The sequence below is a fragment of the Tachysurus vachellii genome, chromosome 7, assembly GCF_030014155.1.
Source record: "Tachysurus vachellii isolate PV-2020 chromosome 7, HZAU_Pvac_v1, whole genome shotgun sequence".
Classification (NCBI taxonomy): domain Eukaryota; kingdom Metazoa; phylum Chordata; class Actinopteri; order Siluriformes; family Bagridae; genus Tachysurus; species Tachysurus vachellii.
In genome coordinates, this window is record NC_083466.1 from 25,009,088 (window position 1) to 25,034,087 (window position 25,000).

Here is a 25,000-nt window from a genome sequence, read left to right on the forward strand (position 1 = left end):
TGCACCATGCTCCAATGGCTGAACTAATAGAAGCCAAATCATAGGGTTTGTGAGCTGAAATCCCAGGTGGGGCCCGGCGGTGCTCTGACCTCAGCCTCTCGCCTGAGAAAACACTCTTGTGCGAAAGGCATCGAATATAAAAATGGGTCTGTTCCTCCTGATAAACATGTCATCGGAATGATTAAATGCCATTGTGGATTCCAGGAAATGAAGGAATGCCGTTGTGTGGTCCACTTACCACGTTCTCAATGTTTTGACAGCTCAATCTGGCCTTCCTGGTCGTGACCATGTACAAGATGGTGAAACACTCGACCTCGGTGAAGCCCGACTCCAGCCGCCTGGAGAGCATCAGGTAAGATTTTTTTTTACATTCACGCCACTCCGTTTATTTTACAAAGCCCTCGATTTTTTATTTCCATTTTGTCCGTCTTAATTGCTTCTTCCTGCTTGGTCAAGCTTTGTCTCAAACCGTCCACAATCAGAATTAGCCAGCAATAATAACTAACACGGATTCATTTTACACAATCCGACATGTAATTTGCGTCGAAACAAGCACAAAGTTTCGGGTTAAAGGTCGAGGACGGGGTGAAGGTGTGACGGTCTCGTCCTGCCGTAGCCTTGCGTTAAACGATCCGAAGGGGCTCATTTGAGTTTATGGATGTAATTAGGAAAACCATTAACCTTTTGTGCGGCACAGTTAAGTCGTTTGCCGGCCCTGTCGCGCCTGGCGAGTGCTTGGCCTCTTGTAAACACCATCCTTGAGCGTGAAAGTGAGCCTGGATGTAAAAAATGATGTCAAAAATAAAAAAATAAATAATAAAAAAGTAAAAAAGCATGTAAAAAGTGCATTAAAAAAAGAAAAAGTAAAAGCCTGTGTAAAAAAGTGTGCAAAATATTCCAAATAAAAAAGTATTTCAAAAATTAAAAAGAATTAAGTACATAAAAAAGGACCTGAAAAATGGTGTGAGAAAATTGAAAAGGTATAACATACATAAGAAAATTGAAGTAAAAAACATACATAAAAAAGACTTACAAAAAACACAAAAAAAAAAAATCACTCTTTCGGCTGAGTCAAAACGCTGTGCTGTGAGTAACAGGAGATGCGAAAAAGAACAAAAATTCCCCCTCATGTCATGCTGCTGTAGCAGGCCACCGGTCATCTTGTCCAGCAAACGTGTCATTCGATCCATACTGAGAGTTCCCGGAATGTGTTAGGGTGGAGGATGGGACGGGATGAGGGAACGGTCGGCTTCGCAAATCTCTCTCTCTCTCTCTCTCTCTCTCTCTCTCTCTCTCTCTCTCTCTCTCTCTCTCTCTCTCCCCCTCTCTCTCTACCCCGCCAGAGCCGAGTGAAATACTGTCATTGAGCAGCACAGCTCTGTGGGCATTCTTATCAAATTTCCGAGCCCGAGTGGATTTGCGGATGTCTGAGTTATTTATGGGCCTTCGCGTGGCATTTAGCTGTTGTTCTGCACTATTAAAATATGAAAAACAAAACAAAACAAAACAAAAAACATCCATACAGGACCAGTGCCAGTTTTTGTGCTGGGAATTCATGCTAATAAATTTCCATTCTGACATTCATCCTCAAAGCCAGGGGAATTTCTAAAATTTATTCATTCACATTTTTAGAGCTTGTTCACAGCCGTGCTTTCTGATTAAAACCTAGTGTATATTTATATGTTTAAAACATCAGATGGCTGATTTTGATATCATTCCTTTCAGATTCCCTATTAAACGAAACAGTTTTTATTTATTTATTTATTTATTTATTTAAATTTATGAACCTTTTCCAGCCATTTAAAAGTTGTATTTCACTAATAAAATGTGCAAAGAAGCAGCTCGCAGGACTACTGTTTAATTTTCCCAGCGGGAATGTCTGGCTGATAAATTTCTTCTCTGTCATCCAGGTGAATTTCACACGGCTCTCGTCATAGCGTCACTGAGTTTTAGTTATACCGCTAATAAATCCTAAGAACTTGTAGTAAATTGTGACACATCGCTTTCGAAATTATGACTCGTTTGATGATTTAATGTGTCTGAAATAAATGTAGACAGAAGCAGATGAGGATTTTTTTATTTTTTTTATGGGATTTATTCCATACAGAGGAATTTTACTTTTCAGACCGAGCTTTACCCTGGGTTGTTTCACACGTGTAATTCAGGAGTTGGGTTTTAAAGCACTGCTTTTTACCCTGGGTTACGAAGACCTGCTCTGAGGCAGGATCAGCAACTCACACATTGCTCATTAGATGCATTTATATTTTACATACATTCTTATCAACATAGCAACTCCTCGCTGTCGGGCGGAAACCTCGTATGTCCAAATTTGGTCAATTTCATATTTTTTCACATATCGATGCTATTGGTCAGTCCCCACATTTGTCTGTTATTTTTACAAGTTATTAACCAATCTAAAGTCTTGAAAATAGCTTGAGCGCAAATCTCATAACTCCATTGGACACTTCAACTGTCCACCTCTTCCTCACTCCGCGGGAGAGCTTCACGGCATATTTCTCCTCAAGAAGAGTCGCAACGAATCAACACGTCTTCTGAGGTAAATGTCTTCAAAACACTGGGCTCAAAGAAAAACAAATCTTGACCCCCGCTAGTTCTGGTGCTCGTCTGAGGACAGGAATTTAGCGCAAGACAATCCACTGCAACGCGGACTAAACCCTGTGCACTGCAGATAAGATACAGAGTTTTTTTAACTTCCTGAAAAATAACGGTTTTGGAGATACGAGGATTCCGCCCGACATCGACGAACTGAGCAATTGTGGGTTAAGGGCCTTGCTCAGGGGCCCAACAGTGGCAACTTGGTGGATCAATTGGTAGTCTGAGCATTATTTCAAAACAGCATTATTTCAAATTCAACCAAGGTAAAGAGCCACTCTAATAAACGCCTGTTGGAAAGGTATGATTTATAAAACATCACTATATATCTGGTTAGTTTTACTGAACCTACTGAACAGTTCATGCTAGGTTCTGCTCAGTCATATAAATTAGATAAATGCAAGTCGCATTTGAGGGAAAAATTAGAATATTATGTCAACAGGTGATGGAAAAGGAAACACCTTGAGAGAACCGGAGACGTTTTTTATTTTTACAGTTTTTTTTTTAAAAGTCTGCTCGGGAAAAACTAGAGCCAGAACTAAGCTAACGAAAGATCGACTGAAACATTAGCGGGAGCTGGATATCAGTGGACACCCGGTCAACTACAAAACTAACTTAAAAACACTCACAAATATTACAAAGCTGTGAAAAATAACAATACCTTTTTATTTATTTATATATTTCTTTTTTATTTTATTTTAGTCACAGTTCTTAAAAATCACCTTTTTCACTTACTGCTGTGAGAGGAAACGCTACTTAAAGCTGTCCCAAGCTTTATTTGTGCAACCGTGTCTGTTGGTGGCACAAATGCGCAAATAAGAAGAATGTTAAATCGGGGTTTAATAATTTTACCCTCACATTCTACAAGCCAGGATTCTGTTTATTCTGAGATTACAATGACTTTAGAAAATTTAAAAATTAGAATTCTAAATGAATTTCTAAATGCTAATAAATCTAGCAAAATTTCTAAACTACGAATTGCATTAATAAATATTGCGATAATAAATTATTTCGAGTTGCAAGAATACAATCTGAAGAAAAAGGAAGGCTCACAGGACTCACGTCAGTTTTCCCCCTGGGGAAGTCATGTTGATAATATTCCATCCTGACATAAATGTTTAAGTCGTGGTGAATTTTTTATTCATATCGTCACATCCTATAGTGTTTGCACTGATTTTCCATCTAGCACTCAATTACATTTGAACCCTTTAAACACTCCAGCACTCGTAGTTACTCAATAATTCAAGAGTGTATGCGCTTTAAGATGAATAATCAACTAGAAACATACTATTTCCTACCACGTACCTTACGTTTCGCTTCCTAAATTATTCATTTAATGATTTTTAAATGTCCACAAATACGTCAGGTCTCAAATTTGTGTCCTTATTATTTACGGTTCGAATCTTTCGTGCTAATAAAATACGTTTCGAAAATGTTCGCAGGTAATAAACTTCTGTTCCGACATCCAAAGTCTGGGATTTTTTATTTTTTATTATGATTATTTTTTTAATTCATCTCGTCACACGTCGTAGTACGAGGACAGAGATGTTTTATTGGGAATTTTTTATACCTGTAGTAAATGGTCCGCATCGTGCGCTCGGAATTATTGCGTTATAATTTTAATGACGTTTTATAAAATGTCAACGTTGTGAGCGATGCGTTTTCCGGTCGGACCTTCCTTCAAGTCCGGCAGATTTGTTTTATTCATGGTTTTTCTACCTTATTAAATTCTAATAAACGTAAGAAACCATTACGCTTTGTTCCGTAATCATTTTTTCTGACAAATCGCTGAGTCTTGAAGTCTTGCGTCTGGATTATTTATTTTATGGACGCTCGTGTGTCGTTTAGCTGTTGCGTTGTACTCATAAAATGTGAAGAATTGCACGCTTAGTGGGGGGAAAGCGGGAAACTTTGATTTAGGAATAAATGTATGGAAAGCGTTGGAGATGTGATGCGAGTGCATGAGGGATGAAATCGAAAACTCGATCCGAATCTGCGTCATCGATGGCAACAATAAAATCTTAAATTGATTGATGCTGTTTTTTTTTTTTTTTTAATATTTAAATACAAGGTGCGGAGTTTAATGATGATTATGACTATTTTGTTTGTCCATCCTGCAGGTCGTGGGTTCTGGGCGCGTTCGCGCTGCTCTGCCTGCTCGGCCTCACCTGGTCCTTCGGGTTGTTCTTCTTGAACGACTCGTCCATCGTCATGGCCTACCTCTTCACCGTCTTCAACACACTGCAGGGGATGTTCATCTTCATTTTCCATTGTCTCCTCCAGAAGAAGGTAAAGACGAATTCATTGCTCCCTTGGCTATATTTAAAGGAAACTGGGCCTCTTTCTCTCCTGTTTTAGACGAAACAGACCTGAAAACGTCTCGGAATAATCTCTTCGGTCTGCGGCGCTGCTTTCTGATTCCGTTGTTTGTTTGTTTAATTTAATTAAGCAGCAATCACATGAGCTTATGCCTCGTGATTAGCTGTCGCGATTGGGGAAATAACATTAGCCTCATGTGCCTCCGGGGACTATTAGCAACTGGCTCACGTATATAAATGATTCAAAAACTTCCTCGGCGTGCGCGCGCTTTAACTTTTAAAGGCACTTCCAGGTCCGTGCGTAAACCTCGACGTGCGCTTAATAGGCGGCGTGTAATTAAATGAATCTTGACGTTAGCGCTGCTGCTGCCGTCTTGCCGGCGGTGATGTGTAAACCGGTGGAGATGTGACTGCAGGGAAACTTTATTCCGAGTTATCCTTTCCTGTGTTTAATGTTTCAATTCATCAGCAGTGTCAAAACAAGCACTTGTCTGTCAGCTCCATTAGCTGTGGCTTCTCGAGGGTGAAATGAGTCTTTTTGATGCCAGAGATTGTGCGTCTGCCTAAAAGAAGGCACTCGATAAGCAAATGTCTTCGATGGACAAAAGGGTTTTGTCAGGCACTGATCTAAAAAAAAAAAAACTACAAAAAAAAAACTTGAATATATGGAAAATACTAGCACTGATCTGAGGTCTGTCTGTTTCTGAGCGCTGTGTTGAGTGTGCAGTCATCGATATTTATACAGCAACACTTTCGAAGCAGCTCGGAAAAAATAACAGTGCCACTTGAGGTTTAGATTGAGGTGTGTTTCCATAGTAACAGCTCATAGACTAATAATAATCTGAGGATTTCTTTAAAGAGATGTTTTTGAATTTAATGTTTATGGAAGGAGACTCCAATGTCAGCACTTTGCTAAAGCTAGTAAATTTTCAGCTTTAAGATGAAGACACTAACCAACAGGAACTACCTGGATGTACACTTACTGAAGGAATCAAGGTGCCTTTATTTAAAACTGCGACTGCTTTAGGAATGGGTTGGAATGACGTACGACAATATTACATGTAGCTATAAATGGATAAAAAAACGGTTTTAGTTATTATTGGCAACCAGTAGTAGGAACGGCTTCTACTAGGGACTTTGTGGTTCATCACACACGGTATGTGTGAATGCAGTATAAGAGGAATAAAACACTTTGGAAAGAGTCTTCATAGATACAACAATGATACAACAATATTAGGTTTAGCTTGAAATGGATAAAAAGTACAGCTCTGTTTAAAAAAAAAAAAAAAAAAAAGAGGAATAAATACATTGGAGAGAGTCTTTATAGAAGGATGAATATTAAATGTAGCTGGAAATTGATTAAAAAAATTTTGTATTGATATAACAGGAATCCAGAGAGACTATTCGTAATAGGACAGTATGAAATAAATGGATAAAAAGTAAGACTGTGGTATTAAAGGAATAAAACACACTTTGAGACCATGCTGCTATTAGTAAATTCAGTAAACAACAATAAACAACAACAGACATTTTATTCTAACGGTATAATTTGTGACGTGACTTTTTTTCGTTCTCACAGGTGCGTAAAGAATACGGGAAGTGTTTCCGTCAGTCTCAGTGCTGCGGCGCTTTGCCCGCGGACAGCTCCCACAGCGTGGGCAAAACGTCCACGTCTCGCTCCACGGCCCGATACTCCTCCGCTACTCAGGTAAAGCACTTAACACTCCATCATTTCACCTCCCCATCAGTGGCCGCTTTTAATGCTGTTGTTCCCGACAAATATGGATGTTTCTGCACGAAAAAAGCCAGCGGTTCTCATTGTGATAAGTGATTTTGCGCCTTTGGGCCTGCAAGAGAGTTCTCGCGCTTGATTTAATAAATGCTTTCTGAGATTTTAAGACTCGCCGAGATACAAATCGAAGCGGAAGAAAAGCATAGATAATGGATTTACTTACGTTCCTTAGGGGATGACAGGAAAAAAGCAAACAAGCCAAAACAAAAACCCAAAACAGACTAACACTTGATCTGCCTTACCAACTTTTTTCGGATCTTTTGAGTCCTGGCTGTTGCCGGGACCAGGTATCGCTCGATTATTAACGCCACTGCGCAATTAGTCCTGAAGGGAAAACGCCACATTGTGCTTTTTCCCATCGTATCCACCCATGTGAGTTTAAAAACCTGTACTTTCCCAAAGTTCATTCCTCACCAGCCCAGACCTAATCATTCTCCTAAATGAGATTCTTTGTGACTAATTGTGGGTAGAAGGTTTTGCCAACAAAACAGGAAATTGATTGCAAGCGGGATTTATTTTTCCTCGCAAACAAATGAACTAGCCTTAATGGAGCACTTAGCCAATCAGACGCTCTGTCGCTGTTAGCATATCAATGTCATCAGCGTGACACTTCTTCACACCTGTAGTTTTCCTACTAGCGTCAATTATCAGTCGTGTCATTGTACAAATTCGGGCGTAATAGAATTTCTTACCAACCCTGGATTTTGCTAAATAGACCCCAGCATGGTTTATAGTTTTCTGCGTCTTGTAGTGCTAGTCCTGTAACGACGGCATAAACCTATATTGTTATTGCTTTTTCCATGTAGCGCTCAAATGCTCACAGCAATTACGTCTTACCCCCGAATTTTAATAACATCTGCATAACATCTCGGCTGTAAGTATTTTTTTTTCTCTCTGTTTCTTCATGTGCCATTCTTGGTTTCGCTCCCAGAGGGCACGAGATTGCGCACCCGAAGAGCATAATAATGGTTGTTACCTTCTGCTGCTCGTTAATTAGCACTGGTTTTTAACATGCCGCATACGCCGGTAGCTAACGGGGCATGTCCATGTGTGTCACAGAGTCGTATCAGGCGGATGTGGAACGACACGGTGAGGAAGCAGTCCGAATCTTCCTTCATCTCCGGAGACATTAACAGCACCTCGACACTGAACCAAGGTGAGCACTCTGCTGCTCTAAAAAACAAGCAGGAAACAGGAAGTGGTGACGGATTATGTTTGAAACCTCGCACGACGTTCATCCTAGCAAGTAACTAGGCAACCACTTTTTTTCTCTTGTGGGCCTGGCCTATTAGGTGCTAAAGTGTAAAAATTCGATTCCGATGAATTTTAAAATTGGCTCAAAAGGTGGGTTAATTTTAGTTACACCACAGTGTAGTCAAATTCTCGAACCTGATTGGTCAGAAGGTCCAGGACTGTAGATCCAGCCACAGCAGGAACAAAAAGTTTATAATATATTAATATAATGTGCTCATTCTAATGTTATTGTTTCTATAGTAACAGCTCGAACACAGTAACTTGTAGAGCACACATATTTAAAATTATTTAAATGTGCGTTCACACTGGAAGTTTAGTGTGAAAGAGATCACGGTTTGGTTTGCATTATAAAATGGTGATGTGAAAGCTGTCATGTGGTCCAGGAAGCACAGCACGGTACTGAACCCGAGATTGAACCTGTAGTAGGAGGTGTGAGCTCAGATGCACTGGAACCCTGCCATGATTCCTGTGAATGTGAACGCGGCTCGTACTCGGGTCCTCACTGGTTCAGGAAGGAAAGTAACCTTCCAGTTAAGTTCAGATTTCCTCAAGACACGTGTAGCATGAGTGTCAGGGGAACATTACAGGACACAGAAGAGGTGTGGAACATTACTGTGCCATCGTAACAGCACCATAATAATAAAGAAGCAAAACATAAGGTGAATTGATATAGTTGTGTTTTCGTGCACGTTTGTGACGATGTCAAACGTATGCAAATGCACCGGGGTTCGATAGAATCAAGTGCGTGTGAAAGCAGAGCAAAGCTGCACCACGTGTGAACAATCACACTCAGGTGCCAGCCGCAGTGAGAAAAGCACCTAAGCCTAATAATAGAGGAACGAGTATCATCGTTCATGTCACATCTTAGTAAAAAGGGTGTCAGCGCTTTGTAAGTCATGATACTTTTGAGGAGTTTATACTTTCCCGCTTTGTTATTATGTTGGCTTTGTAGAAGCCAACAATCTGTTTTCCTATTTCAGCTTAGACAAAAATATCTAAAATTTAATGCGGCCTAGGGCTTTCGAGCCACATGCACCAAATTCGGGTATGTCGTAGACCCTGGTCTGAAGTTTGTTGCTATTACTTTTCTAAGCGATCCGAGTACTGGTACTTCCGGTACCGGGTCTCAAATTGGCCTTTTTTCCCATAGACTCCCATTATAAAATTTGGAGGTTTATAACTCAGCAAGCTTTTGAACTATCTACACCATACTCAAAAAAGGTGTACAAAATTGGTGTACCGACTGGCCTCTCGGTTGTCCCGCAGCCCCGCCCCAAAATATGCAAAATCAAAAAACTTTTTACAACATTGACATGTGACTTATCAAAACACTCAGAACAATGAGGAGAACTGCCTCAGGAGTATTCAGATGATGTCACATGCTCGTCTCCACTTGCCTCCAAATGTTTTGGCACCCTATCTTTCTGTCCACTTGCCTCCAAAAGTAACACTGACCCTTATGTCCACTCGCCTCCAAAAAGCACCGGCCTTTGCAAATACTTGCCTCGTCAAAGCCAACATCAAAGTTTGTCGCGACAAACTTTACAAATCTTTTAGTTTTCTTTTATTTTTAAGACGTATTTGATTTTGTTTTATCAGCTTTAAGAGAGTAGAAAAAGGAGATGCTGATGACTGAAGCTTGTTCTAATGGAAATGATAAGATGGGCATAAAGCATGACATGTTTTTAATTTGTTAATAATTAGTTAATAATATCTGGCAGGTTGCTGTGGTGTAAGTGGAATAACACACTTAAAACAGCACTGATGAAAACGAAGAATGAAAACGATATAAAGTGGGGAGGATTGAAGAAATATTGGGACGTTTCTTTCATTTCTGAGCACCAAATATGGTCGAATTGGAACTGTGAAGGCACGGATTAAAGTAGAGGTTTTGAGCGAGATAATCCTAGCCATAGGACTGGTCCAAGGTATTCACTGGAGCCAATCCTTTGAATTATTCATTATACCTTATTTGCTTAGAATTCAATTAAATGAAATCTCAGTCCAGATTTTGGTCGTTGCCATTTAATAAGAACTGAACATCACATCACACTTTTACACAGGATCGCCTGACGATCGTGACTTGCTAGCGTGAACGCTTGTCGAGACGCTTGTATCAAAATAAACAATGAAGCTTTACCAGTTAATTTATAAAAATGTTGCAAACAATATTTTATCCATGTGGAGTATCGAATGTCTTTGTCATGTCTCACTCCACGGTGGTGCTTAATATGAAGCTCATATGAAAGTAGACACTCAGGATTTTAAGAATTCGTAGTGTTTCAAGTATTTGTTTTTATCTAGCATACTTGGGGTGATATGTTCCTAAAATGTTTTTTTTTCTTTTCATACAAATGTTTATATCTTCAGAGCAAATGTTGATATCAAACCCATTTCTGCTCTCTGAGACACCCCGAGTGTTTATTCATAAGGAACTCAAAATTCTGTGTAAGATTATTAGCATGACAATAATAAGATACATGCAACTTATCTGTTAACCTGAAATGGAAAGTCATCTATCATTAAATACTTTTAATAAAAAAAAAGCCCCTCACGTATTTCCTCACATCATCATGGCTAAGTGTTTGATGTAGCTTTTACTCATATGGATGTTGACTAACAGCACTTCTTAAGCTTCACAACAAATGTGCGATTTTCTATTTTTTATTATTTTTTATTTTACCTGCAGACATAACAATGTTAAAAAAAAAAAAAACACGTCAAAAGGCATAAAAGCCTCAAACACGTCAGCAAAAGACAGGATTTTTTTCTTTGGCTTGTTTGATTGTATTTTTTTTTCTCTCTCAGACGTTTAAAATCTCTGCTTTTAATCTCCCAGCACAAACTCCAAACAAGGTCCGGTTCTGAATTTAAATAAATAAATAAATAAAGGAATTTATGAGATGAGACGATGATGTTAAACTTTAGACGACCTCACGTGCCACTTTCTCCCCCTCCCCCACACTTACTGTGGAGCGCAGCAGCTGAGACAAACTCCTTAAAATGCTTCGTCAGGTACGACACCGTCTGAGATAACAAGAAAAGTTGGCTGGAACGATTTATTTATTTATTTTTTATATAAAGTAAAAAAGTTTTCGCTGCCACGACGGTGTGTCAAGAATAAACTTCTGGAGCTTAAGGGTGTGAAGAGAAACAGTGCAGTTTCTGTCCATTCACACTTAGGCTAATTTTAACTATGCAGATTTTCTATAAAGATTCTATAAAGAGTACGACTCTACAAAAATCCAAGGAAGAATTCTATAAAATACGGTAAAGAAGATTCGTCTGTAACGAATTCTGTAAAGAATATAACTGTAAATAAATGCAATAAGGAATGCTATAAAATACGGTAAAGATACAAGAAAGAATTTTACACAATGTTGTAAAGATTCTGTCAAGAATACTACTGTAAAATACAAAGGAAATTCTATGAAATACCACAAAGATTCAATAATGAATTTTGTACTAGTATAAAGTATATTGTAAATAAACTTATATAAAGGGCTGTAAAGATTCTATAAAGAATACTGAAAATAATTCAATAAATATGGTACAAGGAACACGACTCTGAAAATATATATAAAATGCAATAAAAATGTTTTTAGAAAGAATACTGTAATTTCTATCAGATTCTGCAAAGATTCTGTGAAAAATACTGTAAATAATTCTATAAAAATCGTATAAAGTATTCATTAAGGGGTACTACTATAAAATACAAGGAAGTATTTGATTAAATACTAGAAAAAAATATATAAAAATGTTATTTAAAAAATGTTATAAAGAATTGTGTTAAAAATTCAGTGTTTAGAGAAGACTGTAAAGAACACTTATTATAAGAAACCTGTAAAACACATTAACATCCCCACAACACCCACCACCCCTGGTCAGAAGGTGTTGGTTGATTTTGTGTTGATTGATAACTGACATCAGATCAAAGGTTTACATGAACCCACATTGAAATGCGTTAGCGTTTCTATAGTAACAGCTCATTTTCACGTCCTAACTGTAAACCAGTTTCACGTACACCATCGATTCTGAAAGGAGATGTCCGGTTGACATTTTTGGACGCAGTCCAGAGTGCCACTGGTGTGCATCATTCCAAGTTAAAGCTGTTCCTTTAGGTTGCTCATTACCTCATCATTCTTCAGGAATTCAGGACAATGTTGGATTTTATAGTTTCTCAGTAACACTTTTTTTTTCTTCGCCTAGGGACGAAACAGAACGACTGTTTATAGCTACAATAAACAATGTGGATGTTCCACATAACTACAGACTGATAAAACAGAAAAAAGTACAATGTGTCTTCTTTAATAAATAAAAGACTCTAATGGTGGTGACTTGCTGTGCTGAAAAGGGAACAAACACTTTAGCGCATGCTGGTGTTAAAATTGAATTAAGTTTAAAGTGGTAAAAGGAGCTCAGATTTACTTCAGGTCTCATCGCATCGTCCTATCTCTATTATAATCCAGGTATTTTATTCCAGACATGTTGAATCACATCACATTGAATCTCTCTCTCTCTCTCTCTCTCTCTCTCTCTCTCTCTCTCTCACATGAAAAAAATGAACGACTTTTTTGAACAATTGTGCAATTTAAGATAATCAAAATGTAGGATATGACTTGCAATGTTAGAAATAATAATAATAATAATAATAATAATAATAATAATAATAATAATAATAAATAGCAAAAAAACAAAAAGATGAAAGTGTAGTTAGTTTGGTTTTTTTATAGATAGATAGACAGACAGACAAACAGAAAACAAAAAGAGAAGTTGTAGATAGTTTAGGTTGTAAACAGGTCCCAGTCCCAGTGCTGTATTCTCTCCCTCCAGTCATCATTACTTCTATCCAAGACCTCTCTCAATCTCCAGCTCTCCATCATATTACAGAATCTCCACAGAAATTTCTTTCTCCAAGCACCAAATGTGGTGGCACGACTCCATATCCGTCTCTCTAATCCCGCAAACCTTTCTTTTCATCTCCACCACCCCATCCTAAAAAAACCATAGATTTTGCTCACCCTATATATATATTATTTTTTTTTTATCGGGTCTGTCAGACTCGGTACAAAGATACAAAGATTCAACTGTTGACCCAAAGCACATGCTGACCCAAGTGCAATTCAAGCTGGCAGCACTCATCCATCTGTTCTTTCATTCGCCGCTCTATCATCTCACTGAAGCACATTGATTTAGATCCTCGTCCAGTACGAGGTAGAGCCGTCAGATTCGGAGAAAGGTTCGGCTGTTGACCCGAAGCACAGATCCGCCTTTTATACTGACGGCAGTCATTTCTCTGACTCGTTCTTCCGTCCGTCTCTCTGCCAGAAAAACCCATTGATTTCCTTAACGCTGTTTTTTTTTTCAGCTCTATCCACCACACAGGGTAAAGAGAGCATATGGAAAATTGTTGTGTTCTGATCGCATGCTAATTTTAAATCATGCTCTCACAAGTGTAAAGGGAAAGCAATCAGCACTGCTTTATAAAATATTTAAGTTATATTATGTTATACATGCAGTGTAAAATAACAGCTTACTTCTTTTAACCAGTTTTGCTTAGAAATGACATATTTACATGGACCCATTTATAATTCTGGGTTAAAGTAGGAAAAAAAAATGAGACATTTACAAATATCTTGAATAAGAATCTTAAAATGTGGTGATTTACTTCAATAAATTATTAATTCTGTACCATTATGGATGGCGATTTGGGTCAAAAATCAAGCTGTGTAAGACAAAAAGCTAGCTAAGGTTAATATGCTAAATACGTAAGGATAAAAACACTTTTGTTGTGTTTTGACAGGAAAATAATCAACAAAAGCCATTGCGAGGTTATGTGAAGATTTTTTCCTCTCAAACCACAGCATTTTATCATCAACTATAGAAACAACACCACATCATGCTTTTTATCCATTTATAGTTACACTTAACCTTGTGTGTGTGGAGTTTGCATGTTCTCCCCGTGCCTCAGGGGTTTCCTCCAGGTACTCCGGTTTCCTCCCCCGGTCCAAAGACATGCATGGTAGGTTGATTGGCATCTCTGGAAAATTGTCCGTAGTGTGTGATTGTGTGAGTGAATGAGAGTGTGTGTGTGTGTGCCCTGCGATGGGTTGGCACTCCGTCCAGGGTGTATCCTGCCTTGATGCCCAATGACGCCTGAGATAGGCACAGGCTCCCCGTGACCCGAGGTAGTTCGGATAAGCGGTAGAAAATGAGTGAGTGAGTGAGATAATGGTAAAGAGATCACTTATAGCAGCAATAAACAAACTGGTCGTTCAGAGCAAATCTACTTCAACATATCACTGTTTTTATCACTGTTTAATGGCTTTAACTCCCACAGAACGAGCTGTTGCTTTAGAACTAATAAATGCATTGCTATAATCCTGTGATTATAGCAATAACTGAATGTTGCGAAATGCTCCTGAAATTTGTGATTTGTGTTTGAGAAAAAAAAACAAAAAAACACTTGAAATCCTGGAGCGACTGAATGTATAGAAAAAGAATCAAAACCTTCTGACCAATCAGATTCGAGGACGTCAGCAGCAGAGATGTGCAGAATAAATAGTTGCTGTGTGAGTGTGTGTGTAGGTTTTTTTTTTTCATTCCAGGTAGACTAAAATATAATTGACTGTATAATTAGATGTTGAGAGGAAGCAGCTTCATGATTGCTATTAATCCTGTTAGAAAGCGAGCATGTGGGTGGGCACCCCGTTTTATTGCTAATGATGATAAATCCTTCTCTTTTTCTCCTCTTCCCACCTTTCTCATTTTCTTTCCTTCCTTCTGTTGTTTTTTCTCTCTTTTTTTTTTCTCCTGCAGGAATGACTGGCAACTATCTCCTAACTAACCCCCTCCTTCGAGCACACGACACTAACAACCCCTATAATAACCTCCTTGCCGAAACCATTGTGTGCAACACACCTTCTCCGCCTGTCTTCCACTCACCAGGTGCCTCCTGCCCTCCTGTTTCCTCACAGACAATCTGTCAGTATGTGTGTTTGTGTGTGGGGGGTGGGGGTGGGGGTGGCGGGGTGTGTCTAGGTGGGTTTTTGCTGATGCAGCTTTTTACTTTCCACTTTTTAATTTTGATCCATTATTTTTTTTTGTTGGTTGTAATTTTTTTATTCAAGCTCGCAGCGACTCGCTTTGTCTAAAGACACGGCAAGTTCGCGTCCAGGCCGAGTTTGTTTCGATGCGCAGTGCACGCAGATGGAGTGCGAATTTCACTCTCGCCACCTCGCTTCACTCCCGAGGACATGGCAGGACCGGTGTGATGGACATCGGCTTTGTGCTTTCTGAATCTGACTCAGACTTCCTCCAAAACAAAACAAGAACAAACGGCTTTAACTGGCGCCGTCTCGCCGGCATCAAACGTTGCCTGACAGTCGCATCTGGCAGCAGTTCCTGATGAAATGATTGAAAAAGAGAGCGAGAAGGGAAAAAGTTAAAACACGGGTGGAAGAGGGATGGAGGAGGTCATACAGAGAGGATGGATGTTTATAAGTCCTGACAGATAGCGATTACATTCGGAGAGTTTCTCCACATCCCACTTGTTGCATACAGATAATTAATACGCGTCTCAGTGTTTAGACTGCAGACACACTCTACCTTCAAAAAACATAGATAGATAGATAGATAGATAGATAGATAGATAGATAGATAGATAGATAGAAGGATGGATAGGTAGATTGGTGGACAGACAGACAGACAGACAGACAGATAGATAGATAGATAGATAGATAGATAGATAGATAGATAGATAGATAGATAGATAGATAGATAGATAGAAGGATGGATAGGTAGATTGGTGGACAGTCAGACAGACATACAGATAGATAGATAGATAGATAGATAGATAGATAGATAGATAGATAGATAGATAGATAGATAGGTAGATTGGTGGACAGATAGACAGACAGTCAGACAGATAGATAGATAGATAGATAGATAGATAGATAGATAGATAGATAGATAGATAGATAGATAGATGGATGGATGTTTAGGTAGATTGGTGGACAGTCAGACAGACAGACAGAAATACAGACAGATAGATAGATAGATAGATAGATAGATAGATAGATAGATAGATAGATAGATAGATAGATAGATAGATAGATGGACAGACAGAAAGACAGATACACAGACAGACAGAACCAACAGCACTATTAATAAGAGGACTGCATGTGTTTGAGGAGACATTTGACAGTTTGTACCTTGCCATGAATTGAGATGTGGTAAATCATCACTTGGATGAAAACTGCAACACATAAACACATAACCTGTGATTTCTCCTCTCGCATTCCTCTGTCTGTAATGAAATATTCAGACTCCTAAATGGCAGCTGCTGTCAGTCATCTCGCTCTGTAATGCACACTCCGGAAAACACACACACACACGCATTAGAACATGGAGAGTGGCTATAAATAGGTAATGAAGACAATAAAATCATTCATGTAGAGCAGCAGCAGCGAGGCGATGCAGGACACTGAAGGCCTCTCGTCCTGATGCCTCTTCGCGTACAGAGTGTGTGTGTCTCACAGGAGAACGTCTCTCTCATCTCCCCCCCCAGCGTCTGTGGCTCTGCTCCAGTCTGCCTGTTTGTGTTCTAACTAGAGCACGTAGCTGTCGATGGTGTCTTCCAAATCCACCTCGCGCCAGCATCAAGGACGACTCGCTTTACTTGGAGGACCACCAACATTCAAGCGTGGCTTCACCTGGCTCCGGGTTTTTATCCACACAATTCCCATCAGTCGTTACTCAGACCACAGAGGAAGAAGTTTCCATTGTGTGGTTAGAAATGCAATGCTGTAATTACAGTCTCTGGGTTCTGCACCTGATTGTACATTAGAAGTGAAAGAAAAAGTGCTGTTACGGGAAAGCTGTGTATAGGGCTAATAAAACAGAGTAAACACAATCCTGGGTTATATTGTGTGCGGTTTCACGCTGTACATTCTTAAACCCCGCCTTAACCTTCATCTCATTTGCATATACAATTGTGAGAAAAAATGGTCTGTTGGGCAGTTCTGTACCCGAGCAGGTATTGTGATCTCTCACAGCTTTGTAATAAGATTGTTGTGTAGTTTACTGGCGGTCCGACGATATGTAAATCCCGTGAAGTTTCCAGCGTCACGTCTTCGCTCGTCACGTCTAACGAGTCGTTTTTAGTAAGTCTTGCTACAGTATGTCCTGGTTTTTGGCTGAAGCGATGTGTCTGATTGTGTATCTGTTGCTAAGCAACTTACATTCTGACACCACATCGTTTCACACTGTACATGTTTAACACCGCAATGTAGAGTTAACGCTGTAGAAGTGCCGATTTTCATAACCCAGGGTAAATAGCTGTGCTCTATAACACCGCTTCTAAATTAGACGTGTGAAACCTTCCTGTATCTGGGGTTAAAATCAGGGATTAGAACGACGATATCTCGGGGGTTAAGTGCTGTGTGAAAAGTCCTAATGACAGTCCTGGAGCTAGAATTGGCCTCGGTTGCTCTTGGAAAAGATCCTAAATTTGCTGATGCCCACAATCTATCTGTCTGATAAGAAAAACTCCTCAGTACAATTTATTACACAGCTTACATCCTGGTAACGTTCCAACATGAAGGACACGAACACACTGGAGAACGTTTTGGAGGAAAACGGTCCTCTCGGATCCCGTAGTTAGAAACCCGAGGTGTCAAACGTGATCTTTACACCACTGAGAAGAAAGAGGAAACGGATAACATAAATAATCCGGTAATAAGCGCTTCTGTTAACACGGTACGAGCTGTGAACGATTTCGGCAGCGCTCCGAGAAAGTCACCATGTCAAAGAACCTCGCAGGTGGCGAGAGTTCGGCACTAATCCCGGAAGACTTTTCTGAAATATATTTCAGCTTCTTGTGACATCTGTGAAATTTATTACATGGCTTCCGTGTTATTTCAGGCCTTTTTCAACCCAAGGCTGCAAAATAAATAAGCGCCATTGAGGCAAAATTGAATGAAAAGCTGTGAGCCATCTCATCACGCTTAAACACTTAGAGGATTCGGAGAATGGCATTACAGAATTGTACAAGATATTTCACGCTTTGGTGAACATTTGCCGGTTGTTTAAGAGTAGAGTCGTTAAAAAAGCAAGCAGCAAAGGGTTGCTTTGAGGAAATGTGGGCAAGTGCCTCCGTCGCCGCTGCTCGGTTTTAATCGAACGGAAGCGCTTGTCGTCGAGACGGAGAGTGGGTGGAAGAGAAAGGAAGGAGCTGATGCAGCGTGTTGGCATTACATCCACGTCTCCAGGCTTTACTCAGCGCAGACGAACGCCTTTCTCCCATGAAGGTCTATACGGATGTGTCAATCGCTTCGCCTGTAAATCTGAGGCGTGCTGCCGCTGAACAACGAGAACACCGTGGCCTTGGAATAAGTCGCCTGGCCTTCATGCTTTACCTTCCATTTTATTAAGAGCGTGAAGGGCGAGGAGAGGGGGATGGGGACGTGAAGAAGAAGAAGAAGAAGAAAAAAGGAGGGGTATGGCACAGGGCCTGAAAGCATCCGTAGGAAATTTGTGCAGCTCGGGCTTTGATGCAGTGCCTGAATAGAGGAAAATGCTGATATAGCCTTATGGACTTCTGTCCATATCTGATAGTCACACTCTCTACACAATACCTGGCTGGAGCTGAAAGATTGCACATGCATAAACAAAATGCAAGAATTCCTGGCAATAGCATTGCTTCACCACAGTCATTCTTTTTTTTTTTTTTTTTAAATTCTTTTTTTCCTCGCCTTCCTCTTCCCTGCTTCTCCCTCTCCCTCTCCTTCAGCTCAACTTGTTTGATGTCTGGGTTCGGTTTCTTCTTCACGTCAACAAGAGAGACGTTTCTTATCTCGACTGCCGCGTGTCACACTACAACACCAATACATTTTTTTTTTTTATTTGCTGCAATCTCGCCCCCATTTCTATTTAAATTAGAAGGACTTGAGTCATATCCTGTGCCAGACGTGAAATGGAGCAGCAGTTAATTCAGCATACGAACACGCTCTCATCCCTTCTTCTTCTTCTTCTTCTTCTTCTTCTCCAGAACGGACGGATCGTTTGTGGAAATCCAGCTTCTTTCCACACATAAATAACGAATCCACCTTTTTAATTAGAGTTCCATTATCAAACGGAGGTTCGTTATTAGCAGTAATAACACGAGTAAGCGGCCGTTGCTTCTCAGTGGAACTTGACAACATTGCAGACGCATTACTCGTTTCTCTCTCAGCATCTCATCTATACACGCAGACTGGCAGACTGTTTCCAAATCCTGGCACCGGATCGTAAATCCTAATCCTTTAGAAACCGGATTTGTCAGAACATATGAAATTCTTTTTTATTGTAGCAGTGAAGTTCAAAATATTTGTTTTTTAGTAAAAATAAAATGAATGAATGAATTAAGCAGTATATCGCGTCGAGTGCAGAAGCTAATCACAGCTGTGCCAGTATTCAATATAAGCGCGTGATTACGCACAATATTACTTTTATACTTTTATCAATTCTATAAACCAGAAATGAAAACCGGCTAAGAAACATTTCAGACAGAATAATCAAATGTTCTGTTTTTTTTTCCTCTCCTAGTGTGAATAAATACTGAAGAACCCAGTCTTTACGTGATTTATAGCACGTCGATTTACCCGTTCCTTTAACATCCTCAGCAGTTGCAGATTGGTGGACCTGGCAACTGGTAGTCAGAGACCTTAAGCACTGAGCTCTCACATCCCCACTTCACATCTTCCTCCCTCATCTTAGGAACTTTAATAGCATAAAAGTACAGTATAATGAATTCTTTATTCAGTATAAGTCTTTCAGTTTTCTGGACCACGTAGAAGAGGTTATAATACATTATATACACAACCCTAAGCTAACATGAGCTCGTCACCGTTTCAATGTTATAACGTTCGTTTTGTTAGCATAGTAAAAAACAAAAAAGGTTATTATTCACATAAAATAGAAAGCATATTAATGGACAGAATGAGAGAAGTGCATTTTTATCCATTACCGTCATTAACTCCTGATCAGACGACACTCTGCAACTCGCTATACGCTCGGCTGTTCGTTTACACGCTTCATTATTTCCAGACGTGGCAAAGATTAGCGCTCGCATCATTCATTACCATGAAAAGCATTCGTTAAGTAAGTTCATTAATACATTAAATACATGCCTGTTTGTGGACCTTGAAATATTCAACACAACAGGCTGATTGTGTTTCAAACAGAAGTCTGAATCAGGTTCGGACGAATCGAATCATTAAAGCGATTCACATCGATACCGTCTCCTTCTTGCTGCCCTCTTCTTTCCTGTCGTGTTTGCTGTTCCTGTTTTCCTTCTGCATATTTCCTTGTAAATTTGCTTTCTTAATCGATCCTAAGTTCCGAATGTTTTTCATTTTGTGTTTTTTTTTAATTTATTTTTTTCTTCTGCTTGTTAATTATGATTTGATTATGATAAGATGTTTAAACACCCACCCAGACTAGAAAAGGAAACTACTGTAGTAAGCCCTGGGCGTACATCTTAGAGCGGCGACGTTCTGGTGCCTTCGACAAACAGCACGACAGATTTGAGGAGAAAATGAACATGTAGATTGGATAAACATCCAGAATTGCTCTTGAAAAGAATTCTTAAGTGTTAAGAAGTTTGAGCGCTGCTGACGACATGGGTGTAAATTTTATTTAAAGGTGGGGGGGGGGGATAAATATAACATTTCTCATGAGCAATTTTTGAAGGGGACACAAATAATACAGTCAATAATACAGTTAATGGTAATTCAAAGTGCTATTTTAAAGAAAGTAAAACTATCATAAAAAAATCACAACAATAAAAACAAGGAATTAAAAAAAGGTTTGAAATTTTATTTAAAATTTTATTTGGCGTGTTAGTTGCAGTGCACTATGCAACAAGCTATTGTAAACAAACTAACGTTAACTACTGTAGATAAGTCATATTTTAATCGCTAATATAGCAGATTCATGGAAAATTACATCGGTAATCAGCATTTTTGCCGCAACTAATTTCTGAACGAGTCTGCATCAACTACATTAAAGAGAATCGCTTTATTTAAAGTGAATAAAATACCCTACTTAACGGAGTTCAACATTAATTGAGCCGCAGCCACACAGCTGACTCGTGTGTGCAGAGTAGGTGAGATGAACTGGGAAAGCAGGCAGTGGGTCAAACCACTGTGAGGAAGGGGAGGGGAGGGGAGGGGGAACTATTTCTACATGCATTTTTTGCGTTTGTTTTTTTTTTCTACTTACACAATTATTTAGGTATACATACATATATATTTCCACAATAGAGAGTGCGATATTTTAAAAAAAATTTTTTTGGGGGGTTGGACATTGTGGATATTTACACGTCTCACACTGAGGACGTACACGATAGATGGACGTTACATGACGGGAAGAGCGAAGACAGGAAAACGTCTGAAAAGCCTGAACTGAATCGAGTTGGAGTGAAACTGGCAAAAAATAATTTGCGCTATTAGCGAGGTCACATCCAGAAGTCAAAACAAACCTCAAGTAGATTACGCAAGCTTTTAAGCTTGAAGGTCGCCTCCATTAGATGCACGCCGAGGGCTTGAGAGAGAGAGAGAGAGAGATCTTGTGAATGCTCGCTGCTGTACCCTTACACTCCATATCCTGAATTCAGTCATCCGGCACGGCCGCTCGTTAATTAGACGAACTAAGTGATGAGCAATGAAGGAAGTCATAATTACAGCAATGAAAGAGGCCGCTCTTCGCCGCTCCACGCGCATCCACACACATCCACACGCCTTTTATTGATCCTCATCATCGCACATCAATTCTTTTCTTTTTTTAATCTTTTATTTTTTTTTTATCTCGTTAACAATTGGAGAAACTTAATTTACGGACCAAAATTAGCTTGCTTATTTATTTATTTATTTATTTATTTATTTATTTTAAAAATACACATTCAAAATATGTATTAATTAATAGTGGGACGAAGGGAATAAAAAAACAGCTAAAAAAGGATCGTCTCAACCTGAGAGAAAATACCAACAAAAAGAAATTCAAATCTATTTTCTGGGCTTCATTTCTAATGTGTACACACTTTTGCACTTAATGTAATAAAGTATAATGTCATGTCATGTAACAGACTAGAAATCTGGTCCCTAGTTGTGAGGATGGACTGAATTCAGAGCTGTAGTTTTGACAGCTTTTCTTTTTTGCTGTTTTTCTCACTTGTTTATCATTGCTACAATTTTTTAAAAAATCGCCATTGTTTCACTTTTCTTTTGGCACGTCGGCAGTTCTCGGGCCAGCTAGCCTGAGCAGACACACATAATGTGAGTGGTGGCAAAGTGAGTCCTTGCACCTCGCCCGCCTGCACGCTTGCCTGCCCGTGTGTGTGTGTGTGTGGTCGGGACTGACTGGCATCCATAGGCTCTCAGTTTTCTGCAGATGGCTTTGTGTGTGTGTGTGTGTGTGTGTGTGTGTGTGTGTGTGTGTGTGTGTGTGTGTGTGTGTGTGCGTGTCATTGACCAGGCTTACATTTTTTATTAATTTCTTCATTTTTTTTAGACGGTTCATGAGCATTTGCCTGTTTGCCATTGGCTTGTTTTGCACTTAATATTCATGTACAGTGGCCGCTTGCTTACACGTGTGACTCTGTGCATTATGTGTGTGTGCATTTTTAACGGTTTAGTGGCTGCTCGTCATTGTATTCCTTTTTTGTTCCATTGACATACTGTTAAGGACGTAAAATGGCAGTAATATTTCCAGTATTACTGTACAGACATTGGAGGCAGGGGACAGTACGGGGATGAAGGGAATGAGAGAAACAATTGTGTATGTCCTTAACAGTAGCTTATAATTTTTAGTTTGTTTGCTGCTAATATCTTAACCGTTTGCTCTGCTGTCTTTGCTTGAGCGTCGTGCTGTGAGTATGTGTTCCTGAGCGTGCTCGTGTGTGTTATTTCAGGCCAGCACTCCCGGACGAACAGCCGTGACGTCAGCGCCATGGACACGCTGCCCCTCAACGGCAACTTCAACAGCAGCTACTCCCTAGACGACGCCGCCTTCGAGAAGATGATCATCTCCGAGCTGGTGCACAATAACCTGCGGCCACGCGGCCATCCGCGCTGCCAGGACGACCCTGAGCAGCCGACTAACCAGGATCGATGTGCGCCGAGCGGGATGGGAGGCGTCGGAGGCAGGAGCGAGGAGGTCAGCAACGACAACAACCACACCAACCACCCGGCGCTGGAACTCCTCCTCCAGCCACACCACCGCGAGGTACTGGAGGCGCCTCTGCTTCCTCAGCGGACTCATTCACTCCTGTACAGTGCCAAGCAGGCATCGCGCCAGCCTGCCAGGCACCGACATGATCTGGAGAATGGCGAGGAGCAGAAAGAGGTAGATGGGGCGGGGCAAAACAAAACCAAGTCCTCACTTGATAACAGGGACTCAGTGTATACGAGCATGCCCGAACTCAGAGACTCGTCTCCATCTCTGTGCCTGCATGACGGAGAGGACGAGTGCCCGCTTTCGTCGTCCGGGCACAGCGAGACAGACGAGCCATGCTACAAAAGCACAGGGGACAACAGCATCCACCCCGCCTCGTACTACCACATCAGCGAGAGCTGCAGCGGGCACGTGTTTGACCAGGACGAGTGTCTACCTCCAGACGCCGAGACCCCCAAAGACGGCCAAATGCAGCTCATCACCAGCCTCTGAGCTTACCCACTTCCTGTTCCCTTCTTGTACTAGGTGCAGTAACTTGTTTTCTCTAAAAAGACTCACAGATGAGCTTGGTTTTGTTTTCTGTTTTTCAAGCCATCTGTCGTTTAAACTGTTCGGGCAGAGGTGAGAAAAGCACACACAGGCTGCTTGACTTGACGAGCAGAAATGCTTTTGAGGAGGCTGGAGGCTGGCCTCGTCCACGCACTCGTCCACGCACTCGTCCACGCACTGGCCACCATTTCGTATGATATACTGTACCTTATCGACCGCAACACAGCAAACATTAACATGCCAGTGGCAGGTTTTTTTGTAGAACTTCAAGTGTCCTGTTATTTTTTTGTTTGTTTTTTTTTAATGCCAAGACGCCGGAAGGAAATGAACAGACCTCCACACAGATCACAGCGTCTCAAGACTCCCGACACGGACTTTTTACGGGAAAAAAAAAAACGAACGTAAGAAAGAAAGGCTAAGAATGAAAACATTCAAAAAAGAACCACTACTCCTGACTCAGGCCTTATATTTTCTCTATTGCACATGTAACTCTTATAAGAATGACGGCTAAAGAAAATATATTTTGCTGTACCACAAGTGGAAAAAAAATAACGATAAAAAAAAAAAATTAGAAAAATAAAATTGCGATTTAAAAAAAAAATATTATGGCAACCATAAGTGACATTTCAAAGAGGACATTTTAGGGAAAGGGGTTGCACATTTTTTTGTGTGTGAAATCTTCTTACACTTTGTCTGTTGTAGAAGCTTCTAGAACACCAACAAGTACAGAAGCCCGTATTCAAACTTCCACTTGTGAGCAGTGCGTTTGCCTTCATCGGTTACAGAATTTCGATTGTAAAAGTTTTTTTTTCTTTCAAATTTTTGGAGAAAGAGAAATATTGAGAGAGAGAGAGAGAGAGAGAAACCTTTCCCTCGTTTTCAAACTTAAAAAAAAAGCTACGTCTTGCACAAATCAGGAGTGAATTGGACTTGTATGTAATTTATTTTGCTGGCGGTATTCGCCAGGGATAAAGATTTTTTTTTTGTTTGTTTGTTTTTTCTCCTCGTGTGTGTCAACACAAACATATCTCAGCATTTTGACATTACATAATTTATTAGATGAAGTATGGAATATTATGAAATAAGAATTATTAGATTTATATCAAAGAGGATGGAATGAAAGTGTGCGCAAGAATAAAATACTGTTAATAATCATCTTGTTTTATTTTTATGTTTTGTTACGTTTTTTTGTTTTTGTTTTTGTTTTTTGTTTTTTTGTAGGAGCCCATATTGCCAGACGCTGATGTAAAATCGACTTCTT

General features: G+C 40.0%; 1 protein-coding gene across 7 annotated transcripts in view; it reads left to right on the plus strand.

Annotated features, from left to right (window-relative positions):
* The window catches only part of LOC132848973 (adhesion G protein-coupled receptor L2-like), a 143,727-nt gene that overhangs the window by 118,698 nt on the left and 29 nt on the right, over window positions 1–25,000 (plus strand). For 2 of the 7 annotated variants that reach the window (XM_060875098.1, XM_060875100.1), the window contains 6 exons: window positions 261–352; window positions 4,734–4,902; window positions 6,511–6,639; window positions 7,783–7,879; window positions 14,797–14,925; window positions 22,928–25,000. The exon at window positions 22,928–25,000 is cut by the window's right edge and continues 29 nt beyond it. In XM_060875098.1, the coding sequence (XP_060731081.1) occupies window positions 261–352; window positions 4,734–4,902; window positions 6,511–6,639; window positions 7,783–7,879; window positions 14,797–14,925; window positions 22,928–23,682 (1,371 nt within the window). In that variant the 3' untranslated portion in view covers window positions 23,683–25,000. Of the gene's footprint in view, window positions 1–260; window positions 353–4,733; window positions 4,903–6,510; window positions 6,640–7,782; window positions 7,880–14,796; window positions 14,926–22,256; window positions 22,308–22,927 lie in introns of all 7 variants that reach the window. The other 5 variants (XM_060875101.1, XM_060875102.1, XM_060875103.1 and 2 more) reach the window with 4 other exon arrangements.